Below are 17,485 nucleotides of genomic sequence, written 5' to 3'. Positions count from 1 at the left end.
TTTACATAGAAGAGGTCTATACTGTACCCCTTATAATATTATTTACGGAGACCCAACGGTTCCCACCATGAGTCGAGCACTTTGGCGGCAGCGGCGAGGGCGAACTTCCAAGGGCTCCCCTTTTCACACCAGTCCGTGACAACTGTTATGTAGCCAATTCTAAGCCATTTACGTCATGGAATATCTGTGTAGATGCATCCCAATTTAGCCTGAAAGCTAAGAAAAACGGTGAGGGATGATTCATATGGCACTCGCGAAAGTATACCCTCTGGTAAAATGTGACACTTGGTACGCACGTGACATCACAGATACCAGCTTTAAAACCCACACCCGACAACTTTGTCGAAGGACTTGGCTGTCCCAAGAGCTCAGTCGCTCTGTGCTCCAGAGCTGTGGTGGTGTGGTTGCTCGTTCAGTCCCTCAAGAGGCAATAACGCTAAGGCCGGACTTTTCTTGTCTCGTTTCTTGGCGTTCCTGACTAACTCTTGTCTGCCTGTGCCTCGGGTTCCCGCGCGTTAAGCCCGTCTCCCTACGGGCCACCTCCAATCCTGCCATTCTGTCCCACCACGCTGCCGTCCCCACCCGCCCCGGACTGCCACCACCACCGTCTCCGCTCTGCTTTTGGGTCCCTCTCTAAGCAGGAGCGGAACACATTTTTAAGGCTTAAGGTTCCATTTAAGTTTGGCGACCCATATCGGACCATTCCACCATGTTGTTGTTTCTACTGTCTGGTAGCTCTCTCAGGCTCCAGCAGAGGATAGCGGTCATGTGCCCCCCCACCCGCTGTCCCCTCTTCCCATGGCCACCCTGAAGATATATACACAGAACACACCCAACACACCAAAAGTCATTGTGCATTTATTGGTAATTTATGGCTCGACGCGCAATCCCAATTTAGAATAGAAGTCAGTCATCACCATTTTCATACCCCGCATTATTTACATTGACCTTTTTAATTTCTTTTTTTTTCTTTTTTTCTTTATTTGGCGCACCTTTAAAAGAGGTGTGGTGACATCTTCTCATCTTTTCATGAAGGCCGTCCCATCTCCTTTGTTTGACCAGCTGTTTTTGACACCCCTGCCTCTGACAGAGCGGTATTCCGTTTCAAAAAAATAAAGAAACCGGCGCTGGAGTTTATTCATTGTGTGTGATGCTTTTTTTTTTTTGTTTTTTGTATTAATGACTCCTCACAAAGGTCAGGTCAAAGAACGACTTGTACAGAAAGCGACAGGGTCTGGTTTCAGTGATATGTGAACCGCCCAGAGGTTTTTCTATTTTCTATACAAGTATGCCTTAAATAGTTTGAGGATTTAACGGGGGTCATGAGGAGAATAGACACATGTTCTTGGTCACTGTCACACACACAAAGCAACAACACCCGAAACACACTGACAGAGCAGAAGACATCATCACTAACTTTTTGTCCTCTGTTTGCTGCCGTCTTCGTCGTCTTACTTGTATTGACTTCCCCGCCGACTTACTTCACTGCAAACAACCATTCGAAAAGGAAAAACCAAAACTCTCAAACGAACGAATGATGGAACAAATGAAAGTGGCAGTCCAATCAGGAAAAGGAAAATGCAAAAAAAAAAAAAAAAAAACGAATAAATAATGAAAAGAATCTGTTGATTTATTGCGGCGGCTTCACTCTCGAAGCTCTTCGCATTCTTTAATGTCAAACTTTGTTTGTAACATTTGTGTGACCCGAAAAACATTCAGTCAGTGTCACCAGTCTTCTGTGCAAATTTCTATAAAATATATCCAAAGGCTCTAGATACGTTTTTTTTTTTTTTCTTACCCTCGCTACAAACTAGTGGTTCCCTTTTTTATGCTTTTCAAAGGCAAGGCGCAACAAGTGCGCAACACTTAAGCTCTTCGTCATATAACACAGTATAGAGTCCATACATCACATTTCTAGTACATCTACAGCCATAAGACCAGTAAACCACATACGTACATGCTACATGAGAAAAAACACATTAAGAGCGGCATTACTCTGAGCTTAGTTCTTCGCCACAGGGGGCCTCATTTTCAAACAGACTTACGACTTAAGCAGAAAACGACATACATAAGTAGTTTATTATAATACCTTACTTTGACTCTACAGAAACTCTAGACTTGTCATTTTTATAAATGACGCCCCCCAGGTCTTGTGAGAAAGGTCGTCGTACACCAATTCATCCAACATGCAGAGGGGAGCGTGCAGGCGTCTCCTGTGCTGTTTAAAAGGGCCTGAGCCTTCTGTAGAGGACGGCTGCTACACCCAGAACCACGACCACGGCCAGAGTGAGGATGCCCACAGCTATCCCGAGACCCATCCTGGGGTCCGAGTCCGAGCCACTGCCGGACATGGCTGCTCACAAAAAAAAAAAAGCAATCAGAGTACAAAACATGTGCATCATCTGCATACAATCAGACAGAAATGGCCTTCAGGCAATCATTAGACAACCGATGGTCTCACTAATTAATAATGAATTTCACTGTTATAGAGATAAGGAATACACTACACGGAATTATACAACAGCATACCTTCCTCCTTAGACGTCAATGCTGAAAGAAAGAGATGCAAGGAGAAAATCCGTTAGTATTTGAATTGGTCATTTCTGAGCATTTGTGCTCCTTCAAACTCGACTCAGTTAAAGAGTCTGAGATAGGCTTACTATTGTGCAACATACATGTGTTGAGAGCCTTGCTTTAAAGACATATTACATGATTTACAAAATATTCAAATAGCCGTAAAGGTAATCCGTAATATTACACAGTATATTTCATTATTGTTTCCTCGATATCTTGTGACCCGTTAAAACTGAATAATTCAAAGTAAAATGATCTAGCAATTGACAAAGCAAATTACAGGAAAGTCTGAAGAATTTGGTGTACAGACATGTTTTTTTCCTGCTGTCCTTAATCCTCTTAATCATCGAGTGACCCCTCAGATTTATCTACCCCCCTGAATCAGGATGACAATATACCCAGAATTAGGAGATCTGAATGAACACAGAAGCTCAGTGTCGTGGGATTTTGCATTACTGTGCATTTAAATGACCCGTTGGGATGTTAAAATGTTCGAATTGCACGCATTCGGTTGCACTTTGGAACGCCAATGCAGACTACTTTGCGATTTCGTGACAATGGATTATTGTGAAGCAAAGCTCACCTTCTAAAAAGTTGACTTACATCAACTTTGTCACCGCACCACATCGCATCAACACCTGAAGTGCTTCTGCACTATTCTTTTATTTGTCTTTTCATTTTGATGATGCCTCGTGATCAGCGTTTAATGTCCAGTGCTACCAAACGGCCACACTTACAGTTCTCATTTCTGGTGACAATGGGGGCCGCCGAGGACAGGGTGGTGGCCTCGGAAACGCCATCGGAACGGACATCCCTTTTCCTCCTGTTGGTACATTGCTGCAGATGAAGGAAGAAGGAATGTAACTCATAACTGAGGAATTCCACCGTTGAGGGTAGAAATGGTGCTGAATGTTTTTTTTTCATGACTGATCCCTCACTGACCTTAAAGTCACTGCAGGTGCTGATCTCGCAGAGTCTGGTGATGCAGTGCAGGTAGTAGGTGGACACCGTCTGGTTCTGCTGTTCAACGAACCTGAAGGCCGGGAAGGAGAAGCGGGCGTGGTGACTGTCCCCGTTCTCGTGCATGGTGGTCATCTGGTCCTGAGAGCACCTGTTTGATATCACAGGGGGGTAAAAAAACAGCATTGGCCCGACTTTGGACTTTGACTGTCGCTTCAGAATGAGATTTGAGGACTTACGAGACAAACAGGTTGAAGAAAGAGGAGTTGGTGGGATAAGAAGAGATGGAAGCATAGCATCGGTCCATGAGGACATGGTACCTGGTGGGGGGAAGAACAATGGGCATCAGAGGCGCTGCTAAAATACTGATAAGACATTTGTTACCATTCACTTAATTTGTTGTAGAGCTTCAAGAATGTGTGATATCGGCAGGTGGATGCTCTTACTGATCGGTCAGGTTGGCTGCTTGGACCTGGACGTAGACGTCAGTCCTCAGCTCTAAGCCCAGCTGTGGTATGACCAGAGGAGTGGTGTAGTTGGCATCCTGTCAACAGAAATGTATTTTGGTTAGCTAGTCCGCATTTTACACAGTCCATCACACAAGAAGGTTGTTTGCCCTCATTGGCTGTTTGTGGTTTGTATGGCGTTTGTACGTGGTGTTGCATTTGCTGTGTTTTAGCGCAGAACTGATTTGATATGAACGTTAAAGTGAGTTGAATTCATCTGGACTGAACAGCACCGATGAGCCGGAGTGAAATCCACGTCTGACTTTTGCTCTTTTTGCTACAGGTTGCACGATAAAATATTTGCATAAATGTCTGGAACAAAACACTTTGGATCGTGTGGACTTGCAAGAAGAAATACAACTAAATGTTGACAGTAACACCACCCGGCACCGCTCCATAAAACATCTCCGTCTCAACTTACGCTGAAGAGCTCCATGCTCAAAGTACTGATGAAGCTCCCATTGTTGTCCCTCACGGCAATGGAAGATGCTGACCTAAATGGGACCAGCGGTGATGTCAGAAACGGGGGGTTAGTTGGCTGTATGAAACATGTTACTCTACACCAGGAGATGAATTCCACCAACAGTGGGAGAATAAGCTAATATACTTCAACAGTCTGAAAATCCTCAAGTCTTAATTTATCAGGACTGCCCAGGATCAGGACAGATGTATGTCACCAAAGGCAAGTGCCTTCACGACTTTGCCTGACTCTATTTAATTAGGAAAACTTGTAAAATGCCTCAAGAACCAAACTATCATCTTTCATGTAACAACATCTATTAAAAAAAAGGTCATAGGAGGAATACAAGCAAAGATCTTACACGTCCACCTGGGTGTTGTTTACGAGATACTCCAGTGGGTAAGCACAGGAATAATAGTATTTGAGCTCTGCGTTATAGGTGACTACCCCCGTGGTTGGATCATGGGAGCGCACCACACCGCTTACATTAACCGTCTGGATGTTGGAGAAGTCAGCAAAGATCCCTGTGCCAGCTGCACTGGTGGTCTGGAGGCGACATTGACGGCAAAGTCAAGCACAGAGAAAGGAAATGCTTTGAGAAAACATACGGATGTCCTCCGACCTCTACTAACCAGGAAGGTGCTGCCACAGGAGTTGGTCATGTTGAGAGGGAAGGTGAACCTGACAACGGGCGGCGTGGCCGACTCGTCCAGGGTTCCTTTACACTCGGGCTTGTCGAACATGTGGTTGAGGATGAGCAGAGATTCGTTGTAGCCGGTGTAGACGACAGGGCAGATCTGGATAGCCAGGCCGATTGAGGACGTGCCACATTCAACTGAGATGTCAGTGTATTCTATGAGACAGGGAGATGTACGTCAGCAAGCCTTTTCCGCAACTGTCACTTTACATCTTATTCATTCACAGTCTGAAAGGACAAACACGCCAAACTTGGACATACTTGTCTTTATAACTGTGTTCTTTCTAATTTTCTGCTTTTCTTTACAAGTCCTGAGGCCAAAATGAAATAATAAGCTTGACATAAACAATGGATGGGAACACAAATGCCTTTTTCAGGACCTTTTCACTGAAAAGAGAAGTTGTGCATCCATAAACACATCAGGAAAAAAAAGCAGACCGTACCTGGACGCCGAAGGTCATTTTGGCACGCCAACTGACTGCTGTCGGCCACCATGGACGCCAAGAAGAGAAAGCTAAGAAGGTTCATTGTTTCCTTCCTTGGTATGGACTTGTCTGTAATAGCAAAAGATAATGGTGCATCAAAAGAACCCAAGGTTTCTGCAGATGTTATCGTCGTTACCTTACTTGGCACCTACCTTAACTGTCCCACTGCTGCTGTCGCCCTTTTCTCTGCTTTTGTGCTGCTTTGAACAATGCCTGCCGAGTTGTGGGAGATTCTTATATAGCCGTGACTCTTTTTTACGATTGGACAGAAACAAGGTCAGTGTAGTTTGGTGTGTCCACCTTAACTTCACTATATGGGAACAATCCTTTTGTACAGGGAGTTCCATGGACCATACCTTAAGGGTGATTTGTGAAACCCTACACGGCCAGAGTCTTTATGAGGCACCAGAAACAATGACCTAGCTCCTTTTTCTTTATCATACAGATTCCCTCAGAATGCTAACATGAGACTTCATGAAGTAAGTGTTATATCCCTGGGGATCATACACAATACTTTGATGCCCTTTTTAGGTGAGAGTCTGTGTATTAACAATAATGGCAATATCATGACCCAAAGATGATCCGGTGGGATAGTTCCATGTCCCCAAGGACGCTGTGTTTACGTTGGCACGGAGGACTCTTTGTGGAGGTCCGCCCAGTGGTTCACCAATATCTTTAGCTGCCAAGTGAGAATGACACAATGCAGTTTGAATGAAGACGATTGTTGGAATGTAAAAAATAGTGTCCAACCAGTCATACCATGTAAGTAAGGGCCTTTTAACCAGGACACCGTTCTGGGCGGTGTAATACATGAATCTGTGGCAGGTAATGAGTTTAGCATCACAGAAGCTGGTAATTCCTACATCCTGGCCGAAGGGACCCAGTTTTGTCTTCTTAACATAGAGAAGAAGGCGTTCTTTAATGTTGCGGTGCAACAGCTGTCACCGTACTTAGAGACCCGCAAGGTTCATTGTCACAAGGCTGCAAACTGCTGGAATACCAGGCATTTCTAGGTGCTTACAGAGCGCACAGGTCTGGTGCGGAATCCAGCTAAACCAGACAGGAGTAATCCTGTAATAATGGGGGAAAAACCAGCAGGGAGGGCAGCTGTTCAAAATGTCATACAGGGATAACGGTTTACTTTGTGTGGGGTTTTTTTGTTTTTATACTTTATTGCAGGAGTGCAATCGTTTACGTGTTGTCCATACCTATAACATTCTTACAATATTTATATATTTTATAGTGAAAAATAATATAATTATAGAAACAAAGTACATATATATATATATATATATATCTCCTTCAATATTGTTGTTTGATTGTGATTCACATATTTAATCCATTCAGTCTTTGTTGCGGGGTGCTGCTCTTTGTTGCCTTCTCTTGACTGGGCTGAATCGCATGTATTTGATATGGCTTCGCAGCAATGTACCTCATTCTCTATAGTGTATTTGCAGTCCTTTTGATGACCAAAACGTTTTGACACATTATCCATTTCGTTGGGTTTTAAACTGTTGGTCCCATGCCATTTCTCTGAGATGAAGTCATTCGTTGTCTACTTTGTGTTTTTTGAGCCACATCAAGACATAAGATGTCTATATACTCAGTATAAATCCACTGCATTTATGATGAACGCATTTGTGAGGAAGAATCCAAATGGTGCCTGGTGTCTCCAAATGCCTGTAAATAGTAAACAATAGCTGTTCCTCTATAAGCAAAATGAAAGAATCCTGACAAGGGAAGACCTCTTCTTGGTGTACGGGCTTTGAGTCAGTGGGAACTGAATAATATGTCAGAGTCAACTGGAGTTTGGGAAAAACCTGCAGCTTTAATGGCTTTGAACAACAACAGATGTATTGTTATTATTATTATTGTAATCCAAGGTTCCCCTCATCAGGAAACCTATGGGCTGCCGAGAAGTCATCGTCACCAAACCTTTCCGGGGACCCACGCTGGTGGCACCGTTGCATAAGCTCATTCTGTTGCTATTCCCAGCCATTCTTTTCTTTTGCCTTTTTAAATGAAGTTCAAATTAAATGAACACGTGGTTAAATGGCAATTCAATTCAATCAGAAGTCATTGTTATCAAAAGGACCATACATAGCCCATTATAGTAGCTCAGTTCAAGCTGTTTGAATGTCATGCTGCTGAGCATGTAACAAAAGGTATTTCGGAAAACTCCAATTTTCCTCACAGATCATGCAAAAAAAAAAAAAAAAAAAGTTGTCTTGCTGTCATTTGCTCAGGGTGTATCGACGTGTCGCCACCTTAATCCCAATAAATGTCAGACGTGTGAATGTACATAAAGGAAAGCGTGAGACCCACGGCCTTGTTGAAGATAAAGGGTGGGCGTAGCTCTCTCTACGACTGACGGCGTCCGCGACCTTTCCAGCAGATTAACCCGCCGTGGCCTCATGGGGACTGCTGCCCATTGCAGCACGTTGCGCAAAATATCGGGTCATGTCATTACATGAGCGTCAGGAAACGCGTGGACATAATTGCCAATGGAGTTTTGATGACAAAGGGAGCATGTTGGACTTTTTTAGCGAGTTGATCAATCCCTTAATTGTTGGTGAATATAAGTTATTCCATACTTCAACAAATCTACATCCCATACAGACACTATAGTATATCTTATATATATATATATATATATATATATATATATATATATAGATACTATGTTTATACAATGTGCTGTCCATGAAAATCCTTTCCTCAAACCAATTCTTTAATGCTCTATGCCTACGGAGGAAGTAGCATATCAAGATGTATTCAAGGGAAGATATTCACGATATTTGGTCATATGGGCTATTTGACCCCCCCCCCCCATTGCCATTGACTGAAATTCTCCAGTCGAGTTCACGAGGTAAATTCATGCCGTATCTTTAGAAATATGACACCGGGCCAAGTTTTAATCACAAGTCAAAGTGCAATGTTTGCAATACGCACACAATTGTACACAATTTGCACATTTCAGGAGTAAGATCATCAGTGGCGTTTTTTTAAAGAACACATTTTTTCGGGAAACGTTATACACAATTACATTATCGGGTTCATGTACAAATGAAAGGAAGTGAACTACATACTTAGGTAGAACAGCAGACCTATCAATGGATTAATCATCAAGACTACCCCTCTAATATGTAGCAATATTAATAAATTAAAGATTTATTCCAATTATTATTATATATTCAATACGCTTAAAAGTCAGATTGGATGTAAAGTCAGAGCCTGGAGGCTCTCCGTTAGCTCACTTGCTCAACTTAATCAAAGGTTTTTAATTTTACACAGACGAGTTTCCCTCCGTCTCTCAAGTCATGTTTTCCATGAAGTGTTCTCATGTTTTCGGCCTCTTAGCAGAGAAATGCCAGTTTTACCAGCAGATTATGCGATAACAGAACTACCATAAACCTCGTAATTGATACCTATACCCTGCAATTGAAAGCTGTATAGCTGAGGTATTGAATTAAGTTAGGAGTGTCCCCATTATGTGGGCTGAAGCTGCGTGATAAATGACCACATCGCATGTTTGAAACACATAGGTACAGAACAACATATAAAAAGTCCTGCTTTACTCACTACACTAGTGCACATTGTACAGACCTGTTCATCTAAATCAACATTTCACCTTTATTCTCCCGTTAAAAAAATGCTACGTGCACAAGCATGTCACATCTGCTGCCCGCCTCTTGCTTAGCATTAGCCGGCCATGGAGGAGTGTCTGCTGGTGGGTCGGAGCTCGGGCGCTCAGCTGAAGGCCGGGTTGCGGACTCCGCCGGACAGGGCGCCGGCGGGGGCGCCCTTGCCTTTGAGGAGGGTGAGGGAGAAGACGAAGAAGCAGGTGCTCATGACGCCCAGGATGATGACGCCCGAGATGAGCGCGCTCGTCACTGTGTTCATCTGAAACATCGGAGCTTTCGGATGGGCTAGAGCGGCGCAAGCACAAGGAGACATACACAAACAGCTATTGGTGATGCACTATTTTCCCCAGTTCCTGAGAAAAATCACACAGTTTTTACATGTAGAAATGGTTCCGCCATTCAAAACAGCAGGGATCAAATGAGGGTTCAAAAGTCAGGGGAAAGGAGGACCCACCATAACAGACAGAGATACCAATTTCTTCCCTGACATGAGTTAGACTGATCAAAATATGACAGAGCTCGCAAAGTACCTCGCTTAATTACAATCAATTGCCCTTGCGCTCTCCGCCTGTGTGAATGCAATAGTTTCTGGGGGAGTTTTCAATGGGAGAGCTGCGGGGATGATGCATTTTTTGTTGGCCGACCCGGAAGTTAGCATCGCCCCCCCTCCCCGGTTCCCTCGACAAAAAGCCAATGGGATTTTTCCACGGGATTTTGGGATTATTGCAGGAAGTAAGCTCTGTGGCGAAACAAAAGTTTACGATGCTCACACGTTTTTGTTCAGAAAGATGATCCTCACTAATGAACGCCACTTTTAGGATTTTTTTTGTATGAAGCGTAAATGGAATCGTAGAAGTAAAAAAGCTAACGTTAGGCTATAAAGGAGCTACGGCGTGGTCACATTACTTCGACGTCACCACCGCTGAGCTTCACTTTGAAGAGAATATAGATAGATATAGATATATAGACAGATAGATGTAGAGTATATAAACACAACGAGGCTGTAAAGGCGGACTGGTGAGTATGAACGCGACAACCTCTGTAGTCTCATTTAGCCGCTTGTTAGCAACCCGCCTTTTTTTAAGACGCGTAAAAAGCTTCAAAATCCACCAGTGAATGACGCATTTCATGTCATAGAACAAAAACGTTGAAAACTCTTAAGCTTGTGTGTAACCACAGACCTTATTTCAGGCACCTCACCAAAAACCCATTCAAAAAAAATGCTCCGCCGGGTTTTAGTTCCCTATTGTCATTCTGTGTTCAGTAGGAAAATGTCATTGAAGTGCAATTAGATCACTGGATAAGAAATAATAGTGTATAAGAGTATACGAGACATTACTATTACTATTTTAAATGGCTCCCTTTCATATTATTAAAGGTAATGCAATGCATGTAAAAGTGTCAGTCGGCACTATGGGCGGAATGTGAAGGCTTACCCAGCTGAGAGTTGTTGGTTGGCGTTTCATCTGTTGGGGCGGGGGGGAGAAAGGAAAAGGGCATTTAAGGGTAACAGCAAGACATTGTGTTCAGTACAGTAGACTAAACTTAATTGTACTTGCACAGTACATGAGTCAACAGGATGCCTTCAGGCGCTCTCTGACTATCTAGGTCGCCCCGGATAAGTTTGACGAGTTTTTTTAATATATCCAATCTGGAAATCTACTCTTGAGTATTATGCTTCAGGTAACGAAGAAGTTAAGCTCCTTTTAGACATGAACAGTGCCGTTTTGGATGATAATGTCAGGAAGCTGGCTGGTGGGGAAACAAGGAATAACTGTACCACTCCGAGTGATGATGGGGCCGGCAGTCAGGACAGCGTTCCCAGACGCCGGGTTTGATTCCTTCCCCTCTGAGACGTCTCTCTTTTTCCTGCTGCCGCAGATCTATGGGGAAAAGAGAGAGGGATGGTGGCGGCACTCGCGGTTATTATGGCCCATTAATGTTGCCTTTTTACAGTATTTTTGCGCTTTTCTAGGATATATTGTCATTTGAGATGTGATGTATGGCTTTGATTTTGAAATCTCAGGAAAACCCACTGGATGTGTCTCGTGGTGATTTGAATTATCAATCTGCAATAGAGTATAAAACAGAATAGACTACATGTATTTTTCTCTATTTGCTCCACTATTTAGTGATTTATGATTAAAAAAACAACGAAAGTGGGATGAGGGAACAGTCCAGCGTCCTTTTAGGGACTATATTGACTGAAGGTCCTCAGCTGCCGTCAGTCAGGCCCCAATAAAGGATTGTTTGGAAATGGGATCGGACCATGGCCACTACATTAGCAGTACGTACTGATTTGGCCAAAATGTAGCATGTAGAAATACGCAGCATGTCAAAAACACCCGGATGTTGTAAGTTCTGAGTTCTGACCTTCGCATAATTTCGTGTAACACCTGCATCATTATTACTTCTGCTTTACCGAAAAAAACGGCCGGTAGTGTGTAGTACATACTGCATACTGCATCTGTCAGTAGTATGTAGTAGGAGGTTTCGAATACAGCCAGTCACTTATAGAAACATATACATAGAAATGGCCCGCTCTGTGATAACATCAACAATTGACAGAAAAGATCAAAATTTCGCGTAAATACATTTTTTGTTTTTAGTGCCGTTTTCGTACAATAGGGTCAATTTATGTTGTGACAAATGACGATGCAATGACGAGAAACTTCTGGCTAGCCTGGCATTGTGTCTTGCTAATTGGTTTTGTATGGTTTGGAGGTTAACAGTGGTGGAGGAAGTATTCAGAGCCTTTATTTTAGTAAAGGTACCAATACAACAAGTAAAAGTCCTGCGTTTAAATCCCAAAGTAAAAGTACAGGCGTATTAACAAACGTATCAAAAGTAAAGAATGACCAAGTGTTATATTGTTGTATATTATAATTTCCTTATTTCAACATAGCTGGATGAGGCGGAGCTAGTGTTCACATCTTAATCTGCAACGTGACTCGTAATTATAATTGTCAAATAAGTGGAGTGGAGTAAAAAAAGTGCCATATTTCCCTCTGAACTGAAGTGGAGTACAAATTAAAGTAAAAAAAGAAAATGGAAATACTCAAAATTAGAACCGTGGCTGAATAATTGTACTTAGTTACTTTCCATCGCTGGTGATTGCATGTGTGAGTGAGTGTTTGAAAGCCGAGCAGGTGGAAATGAAGCTGCAGATGGGTTTATACTGTTTATCCCAATAGCTGGTGACGTGTCACGTGTCAAAGTCTCACTGGCATGAGCATCGGGCAGTCGTCTGCTCGACACAGCTTGGTGACACAGTGCAGGAAGACGGTGGACATCTTCTGGTTCTTGTGCTTCACAAAGCGGAACACTTCGAAGGCAAAGCGGCCCATTTGGCTCTTCCCATTCTCAAAGACGCTGGTCTGGGGGTCTTTTTCACAGCTGGCTCAGGGTGGGGGGGGGATTGGAAAGGATTATTAGAAAAGGGTTAGCGGGAGGAAAGTCAGAACTGGACAAAATCATGGATTGCGTTTGTCAAAAGAATTTGAGTTACCTAAAGAAAAGATCGTAGCGGAGGTCATCGTTAGGGTTTCCGGAGGGTGTCGTGTAACAGTAGTCCATTAGAATGTTCCATCTATTTAACATGAAGGATGCAGTGAGTTCAGGGACTTTAGAACTATTACGTGGCATTAAAACCCTGTCTCCTAGAAATGACATTGATATACCACTAATTTATAGTTTTCTAGTGTCGGAAGCGTTATCATATACCGCTCGAGAGGGTCAGGGTGGACGGTGGTCGCACAAAATTCCGGATTTTGGCACCAGAGACGGTCCTTGTGAGACAGATACCTACTTTTAGGACTCCTTTGCACCTGAACAAAATGAGGTCTGATGATTCCAGTGTTCAAACTTCTGCAAGTGTGATATGGAAGCTTGAATCCTCCAGTGAACATAAGAACTAAGAATGGACTTTTCAGTAGTAGGTGGGAGACAACTTGTGTCCAGCAGTTCAACTTTTGAAATTAACAATGTTTGCAAAATTCACTGATTCTGGATTTTTCAACGAGGCAGAAGGAGTGGTGATGATTTTTTTTTTTTTGGGTGGAAAAAAACGTATCAGATGATTATTCCAAGCAGAGTATTTTTGTGTCTTTGAACATGTCCGGAGGGGATCTTTAACCAAGACCAAAATCTTTCCCTAACCTTGACAAGTCTCAAGATTTTGTCCTGTATGTTAATCGCTCCGTCATTATGCTAATTGAAACACGTCATTTCTAAGACACAGGGTTGGACATTGGCATACACTGAGTTAATGAGTTACTGGTGACTAAGGAGGTAAGTATAAGGTGGTATGGTACACAATGAGCCAAACACCCCCCACCCCCACCCCAAAATAAGTACGGCCCTTGTGTTTACACCCTCCCTTCAGGCAAAGCCCCCCCACCCACCCACCCACCATCAGCTGAACAGGCAAGATCGAATGACCGCAGGACAAAGGCTTCACACAGTCAAAGCTCAGTCATGTTTAAAACCCAAATGGAAGGCACGTCTGTCTCCGACTGAGGCAAGTCATAAGCAAGTTTTAGAAGCGATAAGAAAATGCAAGCGTTGCTGTTGGTCACGGAATCCCTTAAAGACGTGTGTTCCAGTCAGAGATTCATTCTTTCACACATCCGTTACATTAGACGGTGATTTCAAGCAGGGCCCTTGATATCTGGAGAGAGAGAGCATCATCCACAAAGCAGTCAGGAATGACATGTTTAGGTCATGAAACATAATTACAGGAAGTCATGGAAAAGTCGAGGGGTTTCCACCCCCCCCAAGTCCAGGCTTTTCTCGTGGCGCCGCCCTGTCCTCTATGTGTCACAGCAAAATGACACAGTCAACAGTCTAAAATAAGTCCCATGGGTATACAGACCACGCTGGTTTCAAAGCTCATACTCATTTGTACCGACACGTTTCAGCTTGTGGCCTTCATCGGGGATAGTAGAGTTGTTCTTTATACTACAAGCGTTGCCGGAGCGCCGACCTCTTTGACCCCACTCTGCTACTCTACAGCACCTAGATATAGTTCAGTGGTGTGGTCATTTTACAGCCCTGCGATCCATTCAGATTGAATGGCCGGATGTTGGACTGAATACCTCCTATCCAGGTTGGAAGCTTTCACGGCTGCAAACACTCGCGTCTTCAGGGTCAGTCCCGCCATGGGGATGGACAGCTGCTGGACGTACGACGAGTCCTGCAGCGAAAGCACAGTATTTCAGCACGTTTGTCACATTTCCCCCGCAAACTCCTTTCCCTTTCCGCCCCCCCCCCCCCCCCCCCCACCGAGAGCGACGTGTTTCAGTTCCAACGGGACAAGTGAATCTAACGCAAGGTTTGAAATGAATTGAAGGGTAAATTGAGTATAATCGTCCCCAATTATGGGATTAAAGCTAATTTGCTGCCTACTTGAGCTGCATAAAAGGGTTTTCGAGCCTTTGGTTACCCCCCCCCCCCCCCCCCCGTCTTGCATATGCATCATCGTTTCTCAGAAATCATCGCAATTACAGCCATAAAAAGGTGCAGATTAACTTATGACGCTCTATGCATGCTGACTAAGTGCAGCTCCGGCAAAATAACAGATGAAGTGAACTCACATTGTAAAGCAGTAGATTCAAGGTGCTGATGAAAGTACCGTTGCTGTCCTTTACTGAGATTGCAGCTGCTGACCTTCAGTGAAGATAGAAAAAAAAAAAAGATTGATTCCAGTATTTCATGTGACATTTGCATCTTTTGGTATCAGATCATTCTGTAAGCACAGAAGTTGTTTTACTTGCTGCAGACATACACGAGATCTTCACGCCATATCTGAATCTAGACCCCATTTTATAATCTTTAAACTCTGATCAAAAATCTCTATTTTCATATCAGTGTCTGCTCATTTGAATGTATTTATTATTTATTTTCCCAGCCAGATCACATGACCTGGTTTCACACATTTTAGACACAGTCATCTTTTTGAGACATGTTGATTGGGCGGCATTTTGTGTCGGTGTTGTGTCTGAATGCATCATACAAAAATATTCAGTCCTTCCTGGGAGATGAAATAACAGAAAATCAGTACTAGTTTGTGGTACTATTAATTGTATATTGGAGTTCGCCCAGTTGGAATAATTAAAAATGAAGAAGTACCCCACTAGGGCACTTTCAAACCAGTTTCAAAGTGGAAGTGATCATTTGTGCGCGGCCTTATGAAAAGGCGCCCTGAGATAACTTCTGTTATGATTTGGCGTCATAGAAAGAAAACTGAACTGAACTCACGAGGCCAGCTGTGTGTTGTTGACCAGGTATTCCAGTGGGTAACTGCAGCTGAACTTGTACAGCAGGCCCGGCAGGTAGCTGATGATCGTGGGGGGGTCCGGCGTGTCGATGTACCCCGATATGTTTCCAATCTGCACCAGCGACAGGTTCCCGTAAGCGTTGGGTCCTTGAGCCGTGGAGACCTGTAGCAAACAAGGTCAGGGTGGGTAACGCTCCTGGCTCCCTAACCGGTCCCACCTTACTTACCGCTTACTGTGGGCACACTGGACAGGGGATTGATACCATCAGCCACGCCGCTGAGCATACAGCCACTAATCCCCGACTCAGGCCCTGCTCGTCTGAGATACAGACCCACCAGGAACTGTCCCGCTCCATCCGGCTCAACGCTCACACAAGAACATGGGGGAGAGACAGCTCGCTCAAGGGCTCAAAGATTCACTTTAAACTGGTTTAAAGGATTGTTTTTCACTCATCATCCTGACAGGGGCCTCTGGGATCCCCACAGTTAGAGGCCCTTCGCCGAGATAACGAGTGCTGGACTTCATCCCCGCGCAGCATAAACACAACTTGTCGACATCAGAAAAAAATAGAAATAAAAGGATACTGTGAACGAGACCAGCTGAAATAAAAGAGACATCTGATCTTTTTTTTCTTCTTCTTCTTCTTCTTGTTCTTCAGACTGCTGGGAGGCTTTTTGCTGTCTTGAAAGTTTTCAGCTTCAGAGTGTATTTGCTCTGCCTAGGAATCATTCTATGACAGTTTTCAGCGAGAAAGGCCCAGCACAAACCTTGCACTGTCCACTCTTTGCGGTACGCTATGTATCGTTTAGCGCCAATGGTATTTTCTCATATTTTCACATTATGATACTTCTGCTTGGCCTTACCTGCCTTAAGAGTTAAAGCCTCATCATCCACAGTGTGCAGTGTCAGTGACGCTGGCAGTTGTCAAAATCTGCAAAACAAATCGGTTTCACCATCCCTCTTCCTCTTACCACCAGGGAGTTGCCGCAGGACTCCAGCGTCGCCAGGCTGATGCTAAAGATCACGACGGTGGGGAAGGTGTTGTTGTTGATGAAGCCGCGGCAGTGGGCATCTCCGTGGCGACCGTTGAGGGCCAGGTCCGAGTCGGTGTAGCCGGAAAAGAGGACGGGGCAGAAGTTGATCTTGAGGGTGATGGTCTGCACCCCGCAGTACACACTGATGTCCCTCTCCGCTGCAAGACACACACACACACACACACACACACACACACACACACAGGTGCAAACAGACATGAGAATGAGTCACAAGACATTTTGTTATACAAATGAAATTGACTTTTTTTGTCTGGGACACATTACGGTCTGAGAACCATCAGTTTAAATTTTGTTTCAAATCACAAATTAGGAACTGGTATGTGGACAAAACTGGAATTATCTCCTCTTTGGAATATGTAGAACTTTCCTTTTTTACAAAAAGAAAAGAAAAAAAAAAAGATATCCATATGTAAAATTCCTTTCAGTCATTCTGAAACAAACAAAAAAAAAGAAAGAAAGTGTGAATCTGTGTCAGTTTCTTTTGAGCTCCTCACCAGGGAAGCGGCTGTGAAAGTTGGCGTCACAGTTGTATCCATTGAACTGAGCGGCAACTGACGAGGCCTTACTAAACAGTAGAAGAATCAAAAACATATGTTCCATTTCAGCACCTGAAACAGAGCAAGGAATTTGCACTTAATATAAGAAAAACACATTACGTGCGCGTCATCTGTCAACTTCAGAAAGCAGAACCTTTACAAGGTGGAGAAAACAGAAGGTGAAATCCATCATATGTAACACATAATAATATAACATATAAGTATTTTTGCCGAGATGTTCTTCTGCTAGTGTGCTAATGTCAGAGGGGAAGATTTTCTCCAAAGGATTT

The 17,485-nt window shown here is 43.6% G+C and overlaps 2 protein-coding genes across 2 annotated transcripts; both read right to left on the bottom strand.

Moving 5' to 3' along the window:
• Positions 1 to 2,222: 2,222 nt before the first annotated feature.
• Positions 2,223 to 5,692, bottom strand: LOC139295524 (zona pellucida-like domain-containing protein 1). The gene is made up of 10 exons (XM_070917719.1): positions 5,641 to 5,692; positions 5,133 to 5,353; positions 4,862 to 5,046; positions 4,462 to 4,534; positions 3,981 to 4,078; positions 3,774 to 3,854; positions 3,517 to 3,685; positions 3,312 to 3,411; positions 2,530 to 2,550; positions 2,223 to 2,353 (listed from the first exon to the last, which is right to left on the bottom strand). The coding sequence occupies exons 1-10, from the start codon at positions 5,690 to 5,692 to the stop codon at positions 2,223 to 2,225; spliced, it is 1,131 nt and encodes a 376-aa protein (XP_070773820.1).
• Positions 5,693 to 9,432: 3,740 nt separating this feature from the next.
• On the bottom strand, positions 9,433 to 17,259 carry zpld1a (zona pellucida-like domain containing 1a). The gene is made up of 10 exons (XM_070917821.1): positions 17,154 to 17,259; positions 16,576 to 16,796; positions 15,585 to 15,766; positions 14,921 to 14,993; positions 14,423 to 14,520; positions 12,835 to 12,915; positions 12,551 to 12,722; positions 11,107 to 11,209; positions 10,763 to 10,792; positions 9,433 to 9,611 (listed from the first exon to the last, which is right to left on the bottom strand). Exons 1-10 carry the CDS (start codon positions 17,257 to 17,259, stop codon positions 9,433 to 9,435), a joined length of 1,245 nt encoding a protein of 414 aa, XP_070773922.1.
• Between the last annotated feature and the right edge of the window lie 226 nt (positions 17,260 to 17,485).

This window comes from Enoplosus armatus, chromosome 13, assembly GCF_043641665.1.
Source record: "Enoplosus armatus isolate fEnoArm2 chromosome 13, fEnoArm2.hap1, whole genome shotgun sequence".
NCBI classification, from domain to species: Eukaryota; Metazoa; Chordata; class Actinopteri; order Centrarchiformes; family Enoplosidae; genus Enoplosus; species Enoplosus armatus.
This window is presented reverse-complemented; position numbering and strand designations above follow the sequence as displayed.